At 35.6% G+C, this 26,258-nt stretch overlaps 1 protein-coding gene across 1 annotated transcript in view; it reads right to left on the bottom strand.

Moving 5' to 3' along the window:
* The window catches only part of LOC128998499 (odorant receptor coreceptor), a 43,363-nt gene extending 24,567 nt beyond the window's left edge, over window positions 1–18,796 (bottom strand). The window contains exons 1-4 of the mRNA XM_054424659.1: window positions 18,446–18,796; window positions 16,631–16,909; window positions 14,387–14,594; window positions 2,664–2,838 (exon numbers count right to left, since the gene is read on the bottom strand). Of these exons, the coding sequence (XP_054280634.1) occupies window positions 2,664–2,838; window positions 14,387–14,594; window positions 16,631–16,909; window positions 18,446–18,796 (1,013 nt within the window). The remainder of the gene's footprint in view (window positions 1–2,663; window positions 2,839–14,386; window positions 14,595–16,630; window positions 16,910–18,445) is intronic.
* Window positions 18,797–26,258: the final 7,462 nt, after the last annotated feature.

Genomic DNA, 26,258 nt, shown 5'->3' with positions numbered 1-26,258 from the left:
CACCTAATTACCTTTCCTGTAGTAGCAAACCTGAGTAACTATTAAAATATATCTAATTTAAATTGGAAATATATATGTAAATGTTAAGGGAATGTTTTTGTGAAAATCCAACAAGGTAAATTGAAATAATTTACTTAGACTGCAGGTTTTCTGCAGCGGAGGTATTTGACACATTTTACATTATAAAACTAACTTACACAGTCTGGGTAATATAAAATCTGAGTTGGTTACAACCTAATTAATATTCAACAACACCTTGGTTTCTCTGATAAGAATTTTTTAATTGTATTAGGTATTTTATATTTACTTAAAATGCATCATTATCACCAGTTACAGATCTCATTCTTGAGCAAATAATCGCCGAGAACTCATCCCCACAAGGGGTTTGCATCTGTTATGCTATAGTTTAATAAATATGCTATATACACGTTCTAAAAATAGTAATAAGATCTATTAATGTTATTTATCAATGCCATGTAATAATAAAAGATAGTTTGCTAAAGCATACTCCACTATCATTATAAATGCTTGATATACCATTGTAGCTGTTCGCCTATTTATTTCCACTGTAATAGTGGCACGATTTCCTCTTCAATCTAGGGGGAATTTGACATGTGAAAGCCAATAAAAGGAAAGCACATTGAAGACCATAATATCAATTTTAGCGAATGTTGTTTGGTCCTGCCAACAACACAAAACGTATTGTCTAACCTCAACAAAAGGAGTTTTGTTCATTGTAATTTTGATGTTTTCTGCTACCATTGAAAAATGTATCTACTGAGTGAAACTTAATCCTACCTGGTAATAAAAGATACTGAAACTGAAAGGGAAGATTGTATTTTACTTTACGTTTTACCCTTCATCGAATATTTTTTACATATGTCGAATTTCATAAATATGTTTAATGAATGGTTAATGAGCCTAATTCTACATAACGCAATTTGTATGCAATAATAGGTTATAGGTTAAAAGTGTTTTTTTCTAAATATTGACCCCGAAACATAAAGTTTTTGAATTTATTCCTCGACCAAAAACAAACAATCAAGTACTTAAAATTGTTTTTTCCTACAGTCACCCGACAAAGTTGGCTTCCTTGTACTGTTTATAGTACAGAAAGCTGCTAATTGCTGCATATTTATACTTTGCCGTACGGTTTATACTTTGCCGCACATCAGGATTCCAACGAAACAACACAAAACAGCGTGGTTCCATTATGCACGTAATCCGTGTACGCTTGGAAATAGGTTGGCAACACTTAAAGATAATTATACTATGAGCAGCTGATTGACTATTATAACTACGATTTAACCTGTCATTTCGTGTTTATAGTTTCGGTATTTCTGAACTTTCTGGACTTTTCTTTTAAACGTTTTTAAAACCTTCCTACGATCTTAATAAACAAGAAAATACCTTTTAAGCATTTTTTTTTAGGCGCGGAAACCACTTCAAATTACATAAACATACGGAACTATATTCTCAAAACGCGGAGCACATTTCTTGCCGAGGAAAAATAGCGGAGTGATATGGACCGCGGGTACTACTTTCTCTAGGGCACCATTTGTGTTGCCAGCTGAACCTAAAAACGTGTTGCATAGTGTTTGAAAGACTAATTATTTATATGCTTTATAGTGACTGTAGGAAAAATATAATGTGTAACACGAGTGAAAAAGGCCTTTGCTGCACTCGAGATCATTCCACACTCGCCTGCGGCTCGTGCGTAAACATTGCTCTCGTGTGCAGCAAAGTGCCACTTTCACCACTAGTTACACAAATAACTATTACGCTTCAGGGCTACGTTGAAAATTGCAAAAATATATAATTTAAAATTCCTATTTCATTGTTATGGTGAAGAAGTAAGCTGTTGTAGTTTGCTTGATAATGGATTTTTTTATCAAATTTGTTTAATTGATTTATTATACACTAACATTAGCGTGTCACTTAAAACACATTTTATTACCTTCCTCATAGTAGCCAACCTGAGAATTCATTTAACCCAATGCTATTTAAATAGGCAATAAATCTGTTACGTTAAAGAAAATATACCAGTGAAAATACAATCAGGAAAGTAGAAATTCGTTAAGTCTGCAGGTTTGATGCATCGGGGATATTTTGCACAATAGAATAAAGTACTTAACTGTGTATAAAGCATTACATTTTTATTTAATTTTAGAATATTAAAACTCATTGGTAACTCATGTAACCTTTTCCTCTCCATAATTCTGAACAAAAATCGAATTGGCTTTACATAACACATGGTTGTATTGTGTTTGTGTAACTATCACGTACCCTATAACTTGCGTAAAAGTAAACATATTTATAAAGTAATATGTTAGGTAAATGACTCGTCCTGCGTAATTTTCCCACATTACACTGCCCGGATGAAATCTTAAAAATTATCAAAAGTTATAAATTAATAATTATTTTTAGGCTTCTAGTGGAAGGCCTTTAAGAACGATATACGAAGATAAACATCCGGATAGAGACTTCTTTGGTGATTTGGGGATGGATAAAATCATGGATTTTACCTAAGTGATAATGCCCCAACTCCTTGGTATAGTCTGAAATAATGTGAAAAACAATCCCGGGCTCATGCCTAGCATCCTAGGACAAAAGAGTAGTTTTTGGAAAACATTTACATTGTTGAAACAAATTTTGCAACGTACTTGACAACGTGCTTGTGTCTCTCCACCCAATACTTGATGGCTGAACGGACCAACATTTCCTGCTTCTTGGTGAGTCCGTTGGGCCCCACGCCCCCGGGCCGCAGCTGAAGGGCCTGGAAAGGATTGTTGAACTCGTTGTTGTTGTAACGGTTGTTCAATTTGTTTTCATCAGCTCCTTGAAACAACAGATGAAAAGCATTGCATAAAACTAATAATTGTATACATCACACGATTTGTTATCCACTTAAGTACTGGAGAAGTCTTGATCATCTTACTATTGTAGACCTCTACGAAAACTGGTAGAAAATGTCAAGAATATGAGAGCAAAAATACCCGTGACTTGCATGATGAGTTATAATTTATAGATTAAAAAAATAACGAATGAAAATATTTTGTGTAAACAGCTTATTAGGCGTCCAACCAATTCTACTTGAAGATGTATTGATGTCTCATATATCCAATGACGTATGTAACATTATATTTTATGAATAGAAATGTACAACCAACTGTCACGATATCCAAGGTGACGTTTCTATCTACTTCTTCGATCGATAAGTAGTTGTTACAACCATTCTTACGTCAATATTCCTGCTATTGATTGTGTTTGATTGTTAAAGCAAAAATTATATTTACATTATAAAACATAGTAAATATTTCGTTGTCGTTCGAAATATGCATTCAACTTAAACATATTACATAAATTAAACAATTCTAAGTAGTTGTTAGTATTGAAAAATATTTTTTCTTAATATTTATGCAAATAAATTTGATTACTATAAAAATATAACCCTTAAACATTAAAACTATTAAAATCTTATTTTCAAACAATTTTTAATAAAAGTACAAACACGTTTTAACCCTTCCCACGCGGAATATCATTTACCTCACCTAAACCCCAACAGCGGAATTTATTTTATTTTATTTTTTTTTTTTTTTTACTGGCGAATTTTACTTCTACATTTGGACATATCCAAGGATAAAAAAAATACTAAGCATAAAGAAAAAAAATCAATATAATATATTTTACACGAATTTTAAAGTTTTACATACAAAATGAGAAATTATTTTATTTTTCTATTTTGTTTACTTGTAATTGTTTAGAGAAAAATTAAAAATGCAGTATTGTTGTAAAATTGATACAAAAGACAATATTAGCATACAAAAACGATAAAAAAATAAAAAAAAAATAAAAAAAAAAAAAAAATAAACGTACAAAAATTGAAAATTGAAAAAAAGTATTTCTAAACAGTTTTGAAACAGAATATTATAAAAAGGAATACAATGCCAAGTTCATAAAAAATCACTAAAAACAATGTTAGGGTCCAACAAAAACATTATAAAGTTCTAGTACTCAGCCATCGTGTGGAACTGCTCGAAACAGGTGTCTGGGTGAAGCGCCGGACGGGAGTCGCAAGTCTTGCAGAAGTAGATTGTCTCGCGGCGGCGTCCATTTTTGAAACACACCACACACCGATTAGCTCCCTTTTCTTTTCTGTCCATAAAATGTGGGTTTCCATCTAACCGTTGATTCGGTGGCCCGTAGACTGGACGGCCTCTTTTACGTGCTATTGGACGATTAGCGAGTTTTTCCTCTACCAAGGACTTCACCAAGCATGTGCGGAACTGCCTATGTGACATGGGATTTTTGTTGTGCTTTTGTTGTATGTCTTTGTACATAATGTACGAGTTCACAATAGCCACCTCAAAAAGCCAGAAAAACATTTTTCTATACCATTTTCTAGTTCGGCGCATAAACTGGTAAGATGAAATAAAGTGATCGGTGTGATCAACGCCTCCCATATGTTTTATGTAATCAAGGATAACATGCGGTTTTGCTGTTGGTGGCTTGTTCGGCCACTTGCTTGGGACATCCGTCGTATTATGTTTGCTACCCTTGGAAAAAGTGCTTAGCATGTGTACAGTGCGCTTATCTTTCCAAGAAAGTACCAGTGTATTTTCCTTTCGCTTGGAAACAATTTCCCCCTTTTTTAGGCCTTTACCAATAGCTTTCAATCTTGGTGGTAAACCAACTCTGTTTGGCATTACAGTGCCTGTAAGGAAACATCCCATACCTAATAGCTCTTCTGCTATTTCAGGACTCGTGTAATATCTGTCTGTGTAAACGTGGAGACCAGTAGCAGGTGAAACAGGGTCTTTCATAGCAACAGACTGGGCTAATACTTTTACAATCTGTGTTGTTTTTAGCAATGTTGTGTCTGGTATTAGTGTCTCCTTTCCGTAATATGGGATAAAATCATATAGATAGCCACTCTTGCTATCGGACACAACAAAGATCTTCAAACCGAATTTGGTTGGTTTGTTTGGGTTATAGATCCTAAAACTAACTTTTCCTTTGAAGGAAATGGTGCTCTCGTCGACTGAAATGTGTTCTGAGGGGTTATAAAAAAGCCTACACATTTCTTTCATATGGTCGACTATGGGTGAAACAAGAAATCCCCTGGGCACTGCATTGTTGGTATCCTTGTGATTGAAGTGGAGATTCCAGAAAATATTCAAGAACTCATCTCTATTGAACACGTCTCTGAAAAAAGGTATTCGCCCTATCCAGGGGGAGACGGAGGTCGTCCCATAATCCTACCCGGGTATTGTTGAAGCTAATCGCCTGATTTATGGCCTTTCCTGGCAGTTGAGGGGTAGCAAGCGCTAGAGTGGGGGTAGAGCGAGATAGAAGATGGAGTTTGTTGCCCCCAGCCACCCCAGCGACACCGGACGTCTGACGTTCCCAGAAGGATAGGGTTGACATTACAACAATTCGACGCAAGAATTTGAATGGACTTCCGTTAACAAATAATGCAATGAAGGGAATCAGTGTTTAGTACTAGGAAAGGTAAAGGAAATATAAGTGATTAGCGTACAAGGATTTAATTTGCTATTTCTTAGATATTCCTTACGTAGGGTCACTCGGGTCACTTTGCAGGGAAGTAACTGCGAGAGTGTGATTGACCTCAATTGCAACCTAACAATTGTTTTGATTTTACGTGGTAGCCTCATAAGCGAACATCTTTAACACAAAAACTAAGGCAACGCTGGTGATACAACTATTGGTCATAGTTTATTTCGTTGAGTCGTAAATTAAGACTTATTGAAAGATTTGTTTATACAAAATAATAAAATCACAGTTTTGTACGATATTGAACAAGTTTTATTCAAATCTTTACTGCAAACGTCACATTCCAAATACCAATTGTGTGACGAGAAAATACGTCATCTAACCAGTACTCCTAATGATGTTGATGAAAATATATTTCTGGTCATTTATGATCTAGTAGTGAGTTTGTTATAACAATTCTGTCGAACTATAGGGTGTTAAGTAACTCTCTACCAACCTTTTAGAATATAATTTCTGTGTTAATAACGAATGTATAAATACAGTATCACAAAGCACCTGTAAATCAATGGTTACACACAGAGCCACCATTTTGTTTTTTTTATATCCATGTTACTTAAAATTTTAAATTGTAAATAAATGTTAATGCTAGTTTAATTAGTTTTGCAAGAATATATTACAATTTATAAATGTAATATGGCAGCCATTTAAACATTTTTAAGAGTAGTAACGTTATACCAGTAAATCATTAAAATAAACACAAGAATGCTTTTTACTGTAAATTCTGACACAAACGTAATGACACATCGACGTAGAAAATCCAATTAAAAATGACCGAGATATGGCATTTTTGTGGTCTGTGTCTAAAAAACTATGATAGTGCGTGTGGTATAAGTACTTGTCTGCAACTATGTGACCAACAAACCAATATGATAGAATCATAAGAACTAAATATATACTACGCGACACAAAAACAGTCATACCAGTGTTATTTTTTATCAGGTTTTCTATCTTTATATGTTATTGCGTTTGTCTTGAAGGTAATAAGGTACTAGTGGAACCCCGTCGAAATCGACGGTTAATCTTGAGGTTTTATGTAAATTCAGCTAACTGCGTTGGATAGAGTTAAGTCATTAAAATCTTAGTTATATGAAGGGACGATAAGCAATAATAAGTATGACGATTGTGTTCCCTAAAAAACGTGATTGATGAATTCGTTTAACACAATATTTCCTACCTTTCTTTTTATCGGCTTTAGGTTGCCTAAAAGGTTTTTTAGGAGTCTTATAATTGTTTCTTCATGAGTTTGTTTCATACCAAAGCCACTTTCACTATATGGGAGAATGAGTTCATATAATTAGTCTATCATGTTACGGAAAGAGTCAATATTTATTACTGACCATTAATTCAATCTGCTTTAGGAAAATCATTCAGATTGTATCCGGATTTATAAGTAAATCTTAATCACTTTTTTTTATAAAAATATCTGATTCTCCAGGAAGCAGTAACATTCTTACTTCGATCTCAGCAATTTTAAATCCTTCTCTTGCCACATCGACCTATGTATTTAATTATCCTGTTCTTACTTGATAGTTCATTAGCTTATGGGGTAGTTTTGCCTTGGCCATATAGATCACATAAAGCTGTGCATGTATTTCGTGGATACGAATGAACCATAATTGTAAGAAATTTTATCACAAATCTTGAACATTTGCGGAACCAAATCCATAACCTAGTCCAGCATTGGTAACACATTATGCAAATGCGATGAGATGTGATGACACTGTTGTGTTTCCGAATGTTTTGTATGTAGTGAGGTTTAGATGCGTTGTTCAACCTAGCTACATGTGTACATCAAAGTAAAAACTGTGTACACATTTTTTTTAATACCTAAATTGACATAGTTCATCTACTTTATCAAAACCATAGACTCCGTAGTTAGTCTATTCCAAAACTTGATCACAGCTCTCATCCTCATCGTACTCATCTATGATACCTACAATTTTCAACCCGATTATCAAAAACTGTTATACCAATAAATTAATCTCAGGCGTTCTTTCTTGAATTTAAAAATAAATGGTGATTGAAAGTAGGAAAAAAAGGCAAGTGCCAACCTTACAATATGTATAAGCTAACCCGATAAGGAATAGTTATATGTTCCTTTGAAATTTATAAGTCACACTTATTTCATAATTTAAAATTTTCTAAGAGCAATAAAGCATTGATTTTTGAACAAAACATTTCAAACGTATCATAAATTCATCATTTTGTTGAAGCTATAAAAAACTTGCCATGCAGTGGAGAATCCATTTAAAATCATAAATAGTAATGTAAACATTAAATTTTGACAGTTTCAGTAGACCTTTGAATACAATTTTAATATTAACAGCTGGTTCATTAAAAGTAGTGTAAAATTATCCATATGGTTGAAATGTAAACAAAATTGCAGAGTGAACTTTAAAGGCCTCTGGGGCAGAGCCCCAAGGAAATTTACATCGTTTCTCTTTTGAGGGCTCACCTACAGACTAATACCTTTCTTTAGACACCCATACCAAGTGTCTACGCCCAGCCGTGTTCTCAAATTAGCTGTGACAAAAACCTCATTTTCCTCCATAAGAATAACATGGGATGGGAATTTAAAGGCCACTGGGGCAGAGCCCCGAGGGAATTCTCCATGTTTCTCTTTTGATGGCTCATCTACAGACCAGGACCTTTCTTTAGACACCTCTACCGGGTTTCTACGCCCAGCGGTTCTCTCAAAATAGCTGTCACAAAGAAAAACAGTTTCAAATTAATATATAGATTTTTTGTGAAATATTAATTGTTTAGTATAAACTAGTGTACATGTTGCTCGAAATCGAGCAATCGCAAAGAAGTAAATGAGTTATTAAAAACAAATAACTTATATAAGAACAAATAAGTCATAAACTCCGATGAGTTTAAAAGAGTAAACTCAAAGATTACGTAACTAATGATAATACTCACAATGTACTTAGCAGTTCAATATAATCAACATTTCTTGTAAATATTTTATCATTTTTCAAAAGCTGGTCTGGCTTTTAGTGTATTGTAGAAATGTTTACCACTTATAGCAGAAATAGGTTGTCCATGTTGGTCTTTGTCAATGATAATGTAGTCTTCATGGCATCACCCATTGTCGCCAGTACGTTTACAAATTTCAGTCTTTATTTTAATAGCACCAAATAACCATTAACTACCTGATTTTCTGCATAACCTCTCTGTCACAATTTTACAATTAACATATGTTCTTCACTTTTAATTTCTGACAGCTGGAGTTTCATAACAATGTTTGTTTCCCATGTTAATCTTATGGAGGAATACGAAACTTTAAAGGGCCCCAGGGCCTCACTCTCTAATTATTTCCCTAAAAAGAAAGTTTCCTGCACAACTTCACGTTACGCTCTTTCCAATGACACCAAAAACATGTCAATCGGTTCAGTAGTTTCGGAGGAGTAATTGTCACAAAAAACCTGCTTGCGTATTAAATAAGCATAGATGTAACAAATTTGCCAATATTAATTAAACTATCAATTAACAACCATCATCAAGGCAAGCCAACTATGAGTCTACTGTATTATTCTCCATACAAATAAAATAGCAATTTTAAATTTACAAATCGTCACTAATAACCCTACAAAAACACTTCAATATAATATATATTATATTAGTTGTTTTATAAGATTTACAAACGTAACCATTTAAACAAAAGTTCGTATTAAATAATAAAATATTTGGCTTTTTTATGAATAAAACACTTCTTTTTCAAATTTGACCATAATTTAACCATTATATTAGTAATAATTTGTTCATAAAGAATCAACAGTTTACTTAAAGCACAGAATGTATGTACTGAGAGGTCTAAAACACTATTGATACATTTAGGCTATTTACACAATATACTGTTAACTCACAATACGGTAAATAAATATTACCGCAAAGGTCCTCCGCAACAGTTCTTTTTTTCCTTTTACAGTGGATATTAGGTACTATTTGCCCAAGTGATTATTGATTTAGATTGAACACTCCAATCATCAGGCCGCCTAATAGGCGAATGACGCCACTGAACACATAAAAAATTATAAACACCATTGGATCACAATGTAATGGGGTGAGTTGTTGATCAGTTCGATCCTTATGGCTGAATTTTTACCTCTTTCCTTCTCTTCACCCTACATCACTTTCACTCTCTCCATTTCGCACTAACTTCCCCTACATTGGCGTCTTACCCCCTCCACTGTCCTACGCTTATTCATCTTCAACCCCAACGCAGGGACGGGTAGCCCTGACAGGTCAGCCGAGCGTCACTAATAGGATTATCGTATGGGCAGAAAGCCTACACCCCTATCCAGGTAGTCGAGTAGTAGGATTCAATAGACGGTAGTGGAATCAACCCCATATTTATTATAGTTGCAAAAAAGGCTTTCAGTTCAACAGGGGTGATGTCCTTCCACGTGTTTATTCTACCACGGGGTGAATTACACTGAGCTTTCCGCTTGTTAGCATATAAGTTTGTTTCAGTACAAATAAGATCAAATATGTTATCGTTGAAAAACAATTTGAAATAATCAATGGGCTCTGACTCGCTATCGAACGCGGCAGGAAGTACAGGTCCAGCACTTACCGAATATATCGGGATGGTATGCGAAGGGCCAGGGTCGTTATCAGTGACGTCAACCCAGTCGCTGAGTTGTGCGGTAGGCAGGTCGGCAGAGTCGGGTGGAGGCTGGGCCTGTGGAGCCGGTGGCGGTGTAACAGGTGTTCGTGTGACACGACGAGACCGCTTGGCCGGAGCTGGAGGTTGAGGGGTTGTGACAGGTGTCGGTTGTGGAGCCGGTGGTGTCACAGGTGCTCGTTTGACACCACGAGACCGCTTGGCCCTAGCTGGAGGTTGAGGGTCTGTGATAGGTGTTGGTAGTGGAGCCGGCAGCGGTGTCACGGATGTTGGTAGTGGAGCCGGCAGCGGTGTCACAGGTGTTGGTAGTGGAGTCGGCAGCGGTGTCACGGATGTTGGTAGTGGAGCCGGCAGCGGTGTCACAGGTGTTGGTAGTGGAGTCGGCAGCGGTGTCACAGGTGTCGGTAGTGAAACCGGCGGTGATGTGACAGAAATGTCCTTACGGTCACTATCTATCTCCATAACATCAATTATAGACGAGAAGGAAGTATTTGTTAGGCCTATATCATTTATAAGGTCATCATAGGTGGTGTGACTGGTATCAGTTGTGGAGCCGGGCAATGCTGGAGGTTGAAGGGGTGTGACAGGTGGTTGTGAATCCAGCGGCAGTGCTAGAGGTTGAGGGGGTTGACTGACTTCTCCGTCACTTTCACTTTCACCAGGATTGTTATATATTAGCGCGTCCTCACGGTCACTGTCATCTATATCCATATCAACATATGCGGACGAAAAAGAAGCATTCATTAGATCATTTACAAAGACGTTGAAGTCCGGGTCATCAGGGTTCGCCATTTTCAATTATAAGAAAAAATTATTGGCTAGAAACCCCAGAAAAACATAACTGTACAAATAAAGAAAATAACACACAGCACACGGAACACAACACAAGCAATAAAACTCACTAAATATCCGCCGTACGGACTCAACGCAAACAAAGAAACTCGCTAAATAGCAGCAGTACGTGGCGTGCGTATATATGCGGACTTAGCGCGGGACTACCGCACAGACACGGAAAATTCCATGCGGCGACAAACAAAACCCCCTCCCTCCCCACCACTAGTGAGCCAGCGACCTTGACAGTGATTCGGGTGCACTCGGCAATATCAGCGGAACACAAACCAATACAACCCTGAACTCTAGCGGACGTTACACCAACTACAGACTATAAATAAAGAAGATACGCATATATACGGATTACGCGTTTCGGCAAAATTTGAGGCCTGCGTATATATGCGTTTGCCGCGTGGGAAGGGTTAATGACAAATATTTTGATAGTGAAACATAACCTAGACACATCCGGAGTTGTATAGATCAGTTAAGTTTATTTTACTGGTCCAATGTCATGCCTATGCACTACATTTCTTGTTCATTCAAAGGGGACGTTGCACTTTTAAACACCTTTCGATTAAACCTTTCGTTTGAAAACATAAAAAAGAGTATTTGAAATGTAAATACAAATCACTAAATACAGCTACAATGCAAAGTAATACAACACCTTTACCATGTAATGTTTATCCGTAAGCGCAAAAACGGTTGGACTCACAGCGAGAGGCGAAGTTTTAAATGGGATTTCAAGTGTTATTTTTACCTCATCTCCTTTCTCTTAAAATGATCCTCATAACTTACATTTTAGTGTTGCGGTTCTTATAATAGCCCAAACAGTATGTTTGTAAATCCTACATTAGTATATGCTTATCACACTAAAAACATTGTTTGCCTACAGTCAACCGATAAAGTGGGCTTCCTTGCAATGATTATAGTACAGAAAACTGTTAATTGCTGCATTCACTTACTTTGCCACACACATTTTTCTTTGTAGCACAGTTTTTACTTTGTCGAACACCAGTATTCCAACCAAACAACACAAAACATCGTGATTTAATTATGCACGTAATCCGTGTACGCTTGGAAATATGCTGGCAACACTTAAGATACTACGACTACGATCAGCTGGTACAGCATTTCCCATTTCGTTCAATGTTTGGATTTAACCTAACCAAAAAACGTGTAATACAGTTTTTAAAAGACTAATTATTTATATGATTTATAGTAACTGTATGAAAAATATAATGTGTAACACGGGTGCAAACTGCCTTTGCGGCACTCGAGAAACTTTCCACACTCGCCTACGGCTCTAGCGTAATATTTCTGCCACTTCATCCACTGGTAGTTACACAAATAACTATTCTACGCTCAAACTGTTTACGAAGGTATAAATACCCGCGCCGCAGCAAACCTGCCGACTAAGCCAATTTCCATTTGTCTGAATTCATGTTCAATTAAATCTATTTAAATTTAAGTTTAATGAGTACCTAGGTTTGCTGCTACAAGGAAACTAATAAAGTGTGTTTTTAAGTAAAATATTAATAGCCGAGTATACAATAAATAGATTTGCCAAGTTTGATCAAAATATATCCATAAACAAGCAAACTACAACATTTTACAATATTCTCCATAAGAATAACATGTGGGCATTTTTTTAAACTTTTCTCCGTTACCAATAACCATACAAAAACGCTTTGATATGCTAAATTATCTGTTTTTTTTTTTAAGTTATTTAAAAAGGTCCAGAGAAAAAATGGGAAATATTGTGTTTTGAGGGTCAAAAATGGGAAAAACATTTTTTTTCATAAAACCCCGTTCACCACGGACGTATATCTTACTAATATTATAAATGTGAAAGTTTGTGAGTTTGTGTGTGTGTTGCTCAATCACTCATTAACTACTGCGAACGGATTGGGCTGAAATTTGGCATGATCATAGCTCACATTCCAGATTAACATATATGCATATTCTTATCTCAAAAATCCTTCCGGGCTTCGCCTTAATGGCCCTGTGGTTCCCCATAGTAACGTGATGAGTACGGTATTGATATTTCAAGTTAATTAAAGAATTTAGTCAGCTGTTTCAACTAAATAGTTGGTTCTATGATATGCAAAAGCATGAAAAGTTATCAAATTTACCAACAGAGTGCAGCACTATTATTTTTTTAATTTATGAAAACAGCTAATTTGAACTAAGCAGCAACAAAACACTGTGATACGCAATGAGAACTGTCAAATTAGGATTGTTTACAGTTATGTTTAAGTTTTTAATTTCATGAATAATTTGTGATATTTTGCGAATTCAAAAATTTATTTTTCTCTATTGTTTAGGTGAAGTAGCAGAAAATTATGGCTATGGTAGATGTGTAATACTATTATATACTGTAAATTTAAAGAAGCAAATTTGACCAAACTGTGCCTCCCCTACATTGCAAACGCAACGCTTAAGTATAACTGCAATAAGCATTTATACTTTATATGCCAATCCCGTACGAAGGATTGGTACTCTGCTAGTCCCTATAGAGAAATTCATAAAAAAGCTATCGATTGTAAACAAACAGTTAAAACCTTAATTATTCTTGACTTTCGTGTAAATAACTTTTTTCAGTTTCTCGTTTACATGACGAAATAGTTGCAAACTAAAACTACAAATAATACCATACAATATAGCTCTTGGGGTACTAACGGGGTTCTACTTAATACAAGAAACGAATGGTTCATGTCAAGAGTAGTAGTAGTAGTTATTATGGTCTGTAAATATTTTTTACATTCTATTGCAAAAAACTATGAGTAGTGTGGGAGGCGGGCTAATGATGCGTAGAACTAATGGTTACGTATTGGTCCAAAGTTTATTTAGAAACCTTACTGTTCGGTATATCAACTGAGCGACGTAACACACATACAACCTAAACATAGTCATAACTAAATAATTTTGAGGTTCTTATTGTTGATTATATCAATGGCATGATGAAAGCCGATATTGAAGTCATGCGCTTGGAAATAGAGAAGTTATTTGGAAAATCGGTTTATCAGCCGGTAGCGCGTCGAACCGAGAAACCAAGGCATCGATTTTCTGGGTTCACTTTCTAGTCCCGCCACTTAACAATTATCAGTAGACCTACATTTCAATCTTGTACTGTAGCAGCGCACCCAGCTCTTCTTGTCTCGTCATTCGCTCAAGCATGTTAGGTGCATGTGGCAAATTGGAGGTTATAGGCATATTTTATATCTTAGAGGTGGGAAGGTTTGTCAAACACCCAAACAGATATTTGACTACCCTTAGCCATAAAAATGTTGATCATCAATACATAAATTAGTTCTAAAAGTCACCTCCCTAGCCCTGGACTATAACACATACCCAATAGAGGAAGATCAGCGTTGCTGTTGTCTCGGCGGAAGAGTCTCTCTGGGTTATCCACGGGAACATCCAGAGCGGCACTGAGCTCCATCAGAGGTCTTAGGATCTCCTTCAGGTGCTTGAGTTGCTCACATGCAAAGATGACGAAACAGCAGAACACCACGTCCATCAGGTTAGCATGGGTGAGGGCGAACATCAAGAAGTACAACTGGCGTATACAGAAAGAATGTTGGAGGTAAAACATTTGTAGTACGGTTAATGTCCAGTTATTTATATTGGTGGGAAATTCGGACTATAAAAGCTGCAGTTACCAAAATGTGAAAAATTGTGTCTACATACCTGTATTTCGCTTTTATACCTAAGTACGTAAATGTGAAGTAGTCGATTTTAACACGGAAATATCCAAACAATTGAACAAAGACAGCATTTAGATTTTACCTGATTGGTCTAAAGAAAATTTATGTGAGTCTCCAATATTAAATTCAATAATTTTAGTAATATGGACTTTGGAGAATGAGAAATTCACAATCGTGGTTCAAATTACAGTTTGTAGTTGCCATGTAATAATGAATTGTCTTCACAAACACTAAAAAATACAGCGGAACCCTGAATTAGTCGTTACGAAGAAGACCACGGTAATTGCTACTTCTTTATTGAGTCATTCTTTACTGAAGTGAGTATACCTCAAATTGTAGCCCTGTTCGATAGTAAGGTATCATCCACTTACAATTTTGTTTGGAAAACTTACATCATTTGTACGTTTGACATTTATAAAACTTTACCATCCATTTAGCACATCGATCCCTAGTAAACTCTTTATAACTAGTTGATCAATCCTCTAGTGATTCAGAGACTTAACCCATAATTCAAGATACAGCGGAACCTTGATAAGAAGACCCTTGATAACAAGTCACCCTTGATAACAAGTGTCATTTTCAAATCTCCTTAAAATTATTTTTCCCTAATCACATACGTTAACAAATCTCGATAAGAAGTCAACCTTTATAACAAGTCGTATTTTAAAATCACCATGATGGTCTTGTTATCAAGGTTCTACTGTATAGTAAAACACAACCTTTCCTCGTAAGATTTTGATGTCTGTGAGGACTCGTATGACCTCACACGAGAGGCAGGTCAAGGGATAAGGATCATCTATGTCTACATCTATGTACAGTTATAAAATTGCACACTTATACATTACAGTTATACAAGTTTGTTATAAAACTTTATAATATTTGTCAGCTATGTTAACAGCTTTAACAAGTTGTCAACAATAATGCTTTTCACATTCGACGCTTACCATTATTTATTTACGCCATAAGTTAAACATGAAAAAAATTAAAAAGATATTTTGAATTTCTTGCCTATCTGAAATTATTTTATGAGTAAAATAAGTATACTGTATTTAGTAGTATTACTAACGTAGATAACTAGGTAATTTAGAATAAATAGTTTCTGATTTAACAATTTTATGCTCTTAATGAATAAAGCCTGTATTGTCGCAGTATGTAAAGCAATCTAATTCACTTGTTAAAAATAGGTGTGGACTTTATATTAATGTATTTGTAGTCGGCTGTATTAGAATACAATTTCCTTTCATCGGACGTTTGTTTATAGACAAGTAGTAAGCCATCCACATAAAATATTTAATTTACTACTTGTAAATTACCTGACGTAATTCTGAATAGTTTTCATCAGGTTGACTTATTTGTATGAATTTAATTTAGATTGTTTGTACTATTTAGTGATTTCCAATACTTGGTTGCATTAACATAGCTGGAACTTTCTCATTTGTGAACTCTTATTTTAGAACTTCAATAGATATAGAATAAATATTTGTATTCATCTACTATCTTCAAATACATAGTTTTACGAACGACTTCGGGCAAGTTCTATTATTATCTTTCCATATTGAAGTGGACTTCACATTTATACGCACGAAGCAAATCTTTGATTGAAATGTAACTTATAACAATGAGCTACTCACAGATTGCTATGGTGTCAAAAGTAGATATTTTCCTTCAGTTACATGTCCTACAATGTTGTATGTAAAATAAAATATACTAAAATTTACAATAAGTTGGACTAATGGTTTTCCTTGGTAAGAAAGTTTGTGAATTCTGTAGATATCCCTAATTGACACCAGGGGCACTGTGTCCGGTTCAACCAAACTACGTAGATTTGTATTCTAAAACTAGCTACAGCTTAAACTTTGCAATGGGATATCTAAAAGGCTCTAGTCACCTGGTAAGTAAAAGTAAACACGTAGTTGGCTCCAGTCGATGCGTCCCAGAAGAGATGGGTGCCCAGCATGAGTCTAGGCACTTCCATGGAGATAGTGCGGTTACCGTCGTCCGGGTCTGGGATCTGGCGAGTAGAGGGTCCGATGAAGGTACTGAAGGTCCAAGCCATGACGGACATGAGAGTGCCAATACCTATGATGAGCAAGAGCCGCCTGACTCGCTGCATGGTCCGAGTGCGATGGCGAGCATTCGACTCCACGAACAGAGGGTGTGAGTTGATCTGACAACAATTCATGTTACATGTTTATGTCACAATTTGTCAATGTTTGACCTCGCAGAATCTGTGCCAATAGTTTCTAAAGAAAAATATGTTTACCTTTGTAAAGTTGAATGTTGCTTTTGTTTTCAAGTGTAAAAATACTGCATTTACAAAGTCCATTCACATAAAAACAAATGTCTGTAGAACAGTTGCAAATTTGCAAAGAAGCTATCTTCATTGCACAAATATGGTTATCATTATGTTAAGCTACATTGTCTTTGAATGGCGTTGCCTGAATTGAAGTTTTTAATTTTATCTGCCCTTTTGAGAACACATTTTTAACTTCGCTTCTTACATTTTGTAACCTTTACACACAAGTAATATTAAAAAAGCAAAATGTGTATAAATTCGTTGCATGATTGCCTACTTTAGTCCAGAGTTAATCATGATATGCCCAGAGAGAATATGTTGCATATTTGATATAATCCTCTATGCACAATCAACAGCTATGTACCTTAAGGGGGCGTAGCCCTAAAGGAAATTATCTTTTTAATTACCATTCGTCGCTCCACTAAATTATAAGCGTTACAATAACGCCTCAGTAGTAAAAATCGGTTGAGCAGGACGGCCGAAAAAGGGACGTAACAGAGAAAACCCATACTGTATTGTGTATGTATACAGAAAGATGATGCAGTCAACAGTTTTAATGGTACAGTACAAATAACCTATCTCACTTAACAAATCTTAAATATTATTTACATTTAGTAACGACCCAACTTTTACTATGTAGCCATACTTTACGTAAAGAAAGTGAAATTGCAACATTTAAGAAAGAATCAGTAGAAACTTTCAAAATATCGCTAACGGCATCATAATACAGTTGAGTCATTCTTAATACACTTTTATTATATTTACTTATTTTTTTATAAAGAAAAGGTGATCGTAATAGAAAAGTATCTGAATGGAATACTTTTCAATCGGATTGTATAAGCTCTTTCATCCCCAACGTCCAATGACCTACTTCAAACCCGTATACTATTTCTTATCACTTCCACTAGAAATATCGAGACTTTATCAAACAAAATTGAGACTGGACCAATGCCATGCAAATATAATAACTAGTCCAGTCTAAATGAAATTGTTTAGTGAATTTAATATTACATTTTCCTTGGTGTGGTCTTGCAAAGGTTTTTGTATCAATAGATATTTTTAAGAAGGCATATTTATTAATATGTAATTCTAGTGTAGTAACGGGTGAATTTTCAAATTCTTAAAAATGTAGATTGTAGTGACATAATTATTTCTAGATTTACGTTTCTGGACATAAGCATTGTTTTCCAGTCCATTTCAACTATGTGTACTGAAGATAAAATAAACAGGTATTATTTTTGTAGATTATTTTATCTTATTTGTTGCAACTATTAATTTATTGAATGACATAAATGCATTTAGTTTCTTGACTAACTGGCGTAAAATAAAAAAAACAATCAGTATCAAAATATAATAAAATTGTGGCGTAGCCCACTAACCCTAAATGAACCCGGATTTTAAACTTACGTGATTCCATGACCCTAACACTCTGTAGAAGGCCTTGCTGCGAAACGCAAAGTAAAAGTACTTGGTGATGCTGTGTGCGAAGAAGAGGAAACTGATGGTAGCTGAAGCTATCTGGTCGCCGTTGTAGGTGTCGAAAATGAGAAACAATAGGATGAAGCCAAACTGCATGACCATGAGAATAGTGGTGATCGCGGCATAGAGCATACGCATCAGGTGTATGGCCCCACCATTCTCCTCATAGTACTCAAACATCCAGAAGCCCGAGAGCTTCATTATCTGGATATGAGGCCACATGTCCCCCACAAATCCATGCTTGCGTATCTTCTGCATCACCATCGTGTCTATAACCATTAGAACAAATGTTAGTTGATATTGACAATGACTTTACATAGGCTAATGTCTTCCACAAATCCATGCTTGCGTATCTTCTGCATTACCATCGTGTCTATAACCATTAGAACAAATGTTAGTTGATATTGACAATGACTTTACATAGGCTAATGTCTTCCACAAATCCATGCTTGCGTATCTTCTGCATCACCATCGTGTCTATAACCATTAGAACAAATATTAGTTGATATTGACAATGACTTTACATAGGCTAATGTCTTCCGCAAATCCATGCTTGCGTATCTTCTGCATCACCATCGTGTCTATAACCATTAGAAAAAAATATTAGTTAATATCGACAATGACTTTACATAGGCCAATGTCTTCCGCAAATCCATGCTTGCGTATCTTCTGCATCACCATCGTGTCTATAACCATTAGAACAAATGTTAGTTGATATTGACAATGACTTTACATAGGCTAATGTCTTCCGCAAAACCATGCTTGCGTATCTTCTGCATCACCATCGTGTCTATAACCATTAGAACAAATGTTAGTTGATATTGACAATGACTTTACATAGGCTAATGTCTTCCGCAAATCCATGCTTGCGTATCTTCTGCATCACCATCGTGTCTATAACCATTAGAACAAATGTTAGTTGATATTGACAATGACTTTACATAGGCTAATGTCCCCCAAAAATCCATGCTTGCGTATCTTCTGCATCACCATCGTGTCTATAACCATTAGAACAAATGTTAGTTGATATTGACAATGACTTTACATAGGCTAATGTCTTCCGCAAATCCATGCTTGCGTATCTTCTGCATCACCATCGTGTCTATAACCATTAGAACAAATGTTAGTTGATATTGACAATGACTTTACATAGGCTAATGTCTTCCGCAAATCCATGCTTGCGTATCTTCTGCATCACCATCGTGTCTATAACCATTAGAAAAAAATATTAGTTAATATCGACAATGACTTTACATAGGCCAATGTCTTCCGCAAATCCATGCTTGCGTATCTTCTGCATCACCATCGTGTCTATAACCATTAGAACAAATGTTAGTTGATATTGACAATGACTTTACATAGGCTAATGTCTTCCGCAAAACCATGCTTGCGTATCTTCTGCATCACCATCGTGTCTATAACCATTAGAACAAATGTTAGTTGATATTGACAATGACTTTACATAGGCTAATGTCTTCCGCAAATCCATGCTTGCGTATCTTCTGCACCACCATCGTGTCTATAACCATTAGAACAAATGTTAGTTGATATTGACAATGACTTTACATAGGCTAATGTCTTCCGCAAATCCATGCTTGCGTATCTTCTGCATCACCATCGTGTCTATAACCATTAGAACAAATGTTAGTTGATATTGACAATGACTTTACATAGGCTAATGTCTTCCGCAAATCCATGCTTGCGTATCTTCTGCATCACCATCGTGTCTATAACCATTAGAAAAAAATATTAGTTAATATCGACAATGACTTTACATAGGCCAATGTCTTCCGCAAATCCATGCTTGCGTATCTTCTGCATCACCATCGTGTCTATAACCATTAGAAAAAAATATTAGTTAATATCGACAATGACTTTACATAGGCCAATGTCTTCCGCAAATCCATGCTTGCGTATCTTCTGCATCACCATCGTGTCTATAACCATTAGAACAAATGTTAGTTGATATTGACAATGACTTTACATAGGCTAATGTCTTCCGCAAAACCATGCTTGCGTATCTTCTGCATCACCATCGTGTCTATAACCATTAGAACAAATGTTAGTTGATATTGACAATGACTTTACATAGGCCAATGTCTTCCGCAAATCCATGCTTGCGTATCTTCTGCATCACCATCGTGTCTATAACCATTAGAAAAAATGTTAGTTGATATTGACAATGACTTTACATAGGCTAATGTCTTCCGCAAATCCATGCTTGCGTATCTTCTGCATCACCATCGTGTCTATAACCATTAGAACAAATGTTAGTTGATATTGACAATGACTTTACATAGGCTAATGTCTTCCGCAAATCCATGCTTGCGTATCTTCTGCATCACCATCGTGTCTATAACCATTAGAACAAATGTTAGTTGATATTGACAATGACTTTACATAGGCTAATGTCTTCCGCAAATCCATGCTTGCGTATCTTCTGCATCACCATCGTGTCTATAACCATTAGAACAAATGTTAGTTGATATTGACAATGACTTTACATAGGCTAATGTCTTCCGCAAATCCATGCTTGCGTATCTTCTGCATCACCATCGTGTCTATAACCATTAGAACAAATGTTAGTTGATATTGACAATGACTTTACATAGGCTAATGTCTTCCGCAAATCCATGCTTGCGTATCTTCTGCATCACCATCGTGTCTATAACCATTAGAAAAAAATATTAGTTAATATCGACAATGACTTTACATAGGCCAATGTCTTCCGCAAATCCATGCTTGCGTATCTTCTGCATCACCATCGTGTCTATAACCATTAGAACAAATGTTAGTTGATATTGACAATGACTTTACATAGGCTAATGTCTTCCGCAAAACCATGCTTGCGTATCTTCTGCATCACCATCGTGTCTATAACCATTAGAACAAATGTTAGTTGATATTGACAATGACTTTACATAGGCTAATGTCTTCCGCAAATCCATGCTTGCGTATCTTCTGCATCACCATCGTGTCTATAACCATTAGAACAAATGTTAGTTGATATTGACAATGACTTTACATAGGCTAATGTCCCCCAAAAATCCATGCTTGCGTATCTTCTGCATCACCATCGTGTCTATAACCATTAGAACAAATGTTAGTTAATATTGACAATGACTTTACATAGGCTAATGTCCCCCACAAATCCATGCTTGCGTATCTTCTGCATCACTATCGTGTCTATAACTATTAGAACAAATGTTAGTTAATATTGACAATGACTTTACATAGGCTAATGTCCCCCAAAAATCCATGCTTGCGTATCTTCTGCATCACCATCGTGTCTATAACTATTAGAACAAATGTTAGTTAATATTGACAATGACTTTACATAGGCTAATGTCCCCCAAAAATCCATGCTTGCGTATCTTCTGCATCACCATCGTGTCTATAACCATTAGAACAAATGTTAGTTAATATTGACAATGACTTTACATAGGCTAATGTCCCCCACAAATCCATGCTTGCGTATCTTCTGCATCACCATCGTGTCTATAACCATTAGAACAAATGTTAGTTGATATTGACAATGACTTTACATAGGCTAATGTCTTCCGCAAATCCATGCTTGCGTATCTTCTGCATCACCATCGTGTCTATAACCATTAGAACAAATGTTAGTTGATATTGACAATGACTTTACATAGGCTAATGTCTTCCGCAAATCCATGCTTGCGTATCTTCTGCATCACCATCGTGTCTATAACCATTAGAACAAATGTTAGTTGATATTGACAATGACTTTACATAGGCTAATGTCTTCCGCAAATCCATGCTTGCGTATCTTCTGCATCACCATCGTGTCTATAACCATTAGAAAAAAATATTAGTTAATATCGACAATGACTTTACATAGGCCAATGTCTTCCGCAAATCCATGCTTGCGTATCTTCTGCATCACCATCGTGTCTATAACCATTAGAAAAAAATATTAGTTAATATCGACAATGACTTTACATAGGCCAATGTCTTCCGCAAATCCATGCTTGCGTATCTTCTGCATCACCATCGTGTCTATAACCATTAGAACAAATGTTAGTTGATATTGACAATGACTTTACATAGGCTAATGTCTTCCGCAAAACCATGCTTGCGTATCTTCTGCATCACCATCGTGTCTATAACCATTAGAACAAATGTTAGTTGATATTGACAATGACTTTACATAGGCCAATGTCTTCCGCAAATCCATGCTTGCGTATCTTCTGCATCACCATCGTGTCTATAACCATTAGAAAAAATGTTAGTTGATATTGACAATGACTTTACATAGGCTAATGTCTTCCGCAAATCCATGCTTGCGTATCTTCTGCATCACCATCGTGTCTATAACCATTAGAACAAATGTTAGTTGATATTGACAATGACTTTACATAGGCTAATGTCTTCCGCAAATCCATGCTTGCGTATCTTCTGCATCACCATCGTGTCTATAACCATTAGAACAAATGTTAGTTGATATTGACAATGACTTTACATAGGCTAATGTCTTCCGCAAATCCATGCTTGCGTATCTTCTGCATCACCATCGTGTCTATAACCATTAGAACAAATGTTAGTTGATATTGACAATGACTTTACATAGGCTAATGTCTTCCGCAAATCCATGCTTGCGTATCTTCTGCATCACCATCGTGTCTATAACCATTAGAACAAATGTTAGTTGATATTGACAATGACTTTACATAGGCTAATGTCTTCCGCAAATCCATGCTTGCGTATCTTCTGCATCACCATCGTGTCTATAACCATTAGAAAAAAATATTAGTTAATATCGACAATGACTTTACATAGGCCAATGTCTTCCGCAAATCCATGCTTGCGTATCTTCTGCATCACCATCGTGTCTATAACCATTAGAACAAATGTTAGTTGATATTGACAATGACTTTACATAGGCTAATGTCTTCCGCAAAACCATGCTTGCGTATCTTCTGCATCACCATCGTGTCTATAACCATTAGAACAAATGTTAGTTGATATTGACAATGACTTTACATAGGCTAATGTCTTCCGCAAATCCATGCTTGCGTATCTTCTGCATCACCATCGTGTCTATAACCATTAGAACAAATGTTAGTTGATATTGACAATGACTTTACATAGGCTAATGTCCCCCAAAAATCCATGCTTGCGTATCTTCTGCATCACCATCGTGTCTATAACCATTAGAACAAATGTTAGTTAATATTGACAATGACTTTACATAGGCTAATGTCCCCCACAAATCCATGCTTGCGTATCTTCTGCATCACTATCGTGTCTATAACTATTAGAACAAATGTTAGTTAATATTGACAATGACTTTACATAGGCTAATGTCCCCCAAAAATCCATGCTTGCGTATCTTCTGCATCACCATCGTGTCTATAACTATTAGAACAAATGTTAGTTAATATTGACAATGACTTTACATAGGCTAATGTCCCCCAAAAATCCATGCTTGCGTATCTTCTGCATCACCATCGTGTCTATAACCATTAGAACAAATGTTAGTTAATATTGACAATGACTTTACATAGGCTAATGTCCCCCACAAATCCATGCTTGCGTATCTTCTGCATCACCATCGTGTCTATAACTATTAGAACAAATGTTAGTTAATATTGACAATGACTTTACATAGGCCAATGTCTTCCGGAAACCCATGCTTGCTTATGTTCTGCATCACCATCGTGTCTATAACCATTAGAACAAATGTTAGTTGTTATTGACAATGACTTTACATAGGCCAATGTCTTCCGCAAACCCATGCTAGCGTATTTTCTGCATCACCATCGTGTCTATAACCATTAGAACAAATGTTAGTTGTTATTGACGATGACTTTACATAGGCCAATGTCTTCCGCAAATCCATGCTTGCGTATCTTCTGCATCACCATCGTGTCTATAACCATTAGAACAAATGTTAGTTGTTATTGACAATGACTTTACATAGGCCAATGTCTTCCGCAAATCCATGCTTGAGTATCTTCTGCATCACCATCGTGTCTATAACCATTAGAACAAATGTTAGTTGTTATTGACAATGACTTTACATAGGCCAATGTCTTCCGCAAACCCATGCTAGCGTATTTTCTGCATCACCATCGTGTCTATAATCATTATAACAAGATGTTTGTTAATATCGACAATGACTTTACATAGGCCAATGTCTTCCGCAAATCCATGCTAGCGTATTTTCTGCATCACCATCGTGTCTATAATCATTATAACAAAATGTTTGTTAATATCGACAATGACTTTACATAGGCCAATGTCTTCCGCAAATCCATGCTTGCGTATCTTCTGCATCACCATCGTGTCTATAACCATTAGAACAAATGTTAGTTGATATTGACAATGACTTTACATAGGCTAATGTCCCCCACAAATCCATGCTTGCGTATCTTCTGCATCACCATCGTGTCTATAACCATTGAAACAAATGCTAGTTGATATTGAAAATGACTTCACATAGGCCAATGTCTTCCGCAAACCCTTATCTTCTGCATCACCATCGTGTCTGTAATCATTAGAAAAAATGTGAGTTGATATTGACATTGTACCGTCCGTTACCTTTTTACCTTCGATTACTCAGTGAAGATTAGTTTAATCCTCTGTTGAAGTACAAAACACCATATTTAAAACGTAATACTAAATGAAGGTATTGTAATAAGTTGAAATATGAGTAAAAAGTTTCTAATGCTAACACTGAAGTTTGGTTACATTTCGACCCTTCTGAGTTTTGATTGCACAATTGATTTAGAAAACCCAAATTTTTGTAGTCCTCTGGTAACCCCCCTATACAAGTAGTATGCAGTATGTAGTATGTACCTATGCAATGAACCGTATAATTGCAAATCACTAAATACATAAATTGTAAAAAAACATAGGGGAAATGTACTTAATAACCACCATATACATACAAAAGGTGGATGGTTTTGAAAGAAAAGAGTGAAGTGTAAAGATGACCTTTTAAGCATTCTTCTATTATCAGAAACCTTAAAATCTAACGCATAATAGCCTTTTTGTAAATTTAGGATTTTCAGGTTTCGTTTTACTAGACATACATATTTGTTTAAAATATTGCTTTAGTCTTCTCTTATGTATTGGTGATCAAAAATACCACTAAATCGAATTAAAGGAACGTATTGAAGCTTCGACACTTTTATTACCAAACATTCTAGGACAATCTATAACCAAACACATGACCGAATTTAATTTGTGATACAAGTATTCAACATTTTCATTCTATCAAACAAACATTAATAATGCCTCCCAGCTCATCAAGAATAACACGTAGCACACGTTAACATAGTTTTAGTTTTAATCCAATATATTTTCTAATTTGTTTATCCATTATGAGCTTAATACTTCTCCATATTAATGTAATACGAGTTTTTTTTATTCAATGCAAAAATTTACTCTTAAAAATTTAAACTGATCTTTGCTTTGAACAATTTTTTTTCCTATATTCCTAATATTGGTTTTTAAGATTCATATGTTAAGACTAAAAAAATGAACACAAATCCAAAAAAGATGTTTAAAGATAAGAATTATGTTAATGATGTTTTGGACGTTTGATAAACTTGATACTTGTGTACAGAGGTTAGTTTTAAGAAATATGAAATTCACTGATAAACCTCGCCACATGAGCTTGCTAAATCATTTATTTATGTTAAATTCAACAACTGTATATAAATACAGGTTGAAATTATATTCAGCTCAAGTTTAGAGCTCAGTAAAATATTCT

This window comes from Macrosteles quadrilineatus, unplaced genomic scaffold (assembly GCF_028750875.1).
Source record: "Macrosteles quadrilineatus isolate MER2022 unplaced genomic scaffold, UCM_ALF_1.0 Scaffold_7__1_contigs__length_78375512, whole genome shotgun sequence".
NCBI classification, from domain to species: Eukaryota; Metazoa; Arthropoda; class Insecta; order Hemiptera; family Cicadellidae; genus Macrosteles; species Macrosteles quadrilineatus.
The sequence above is the reverse complement of the archived record's forward strand: the minus strand, read 5'-3'. Positions and strand labels throughout refer to the sequence as shown.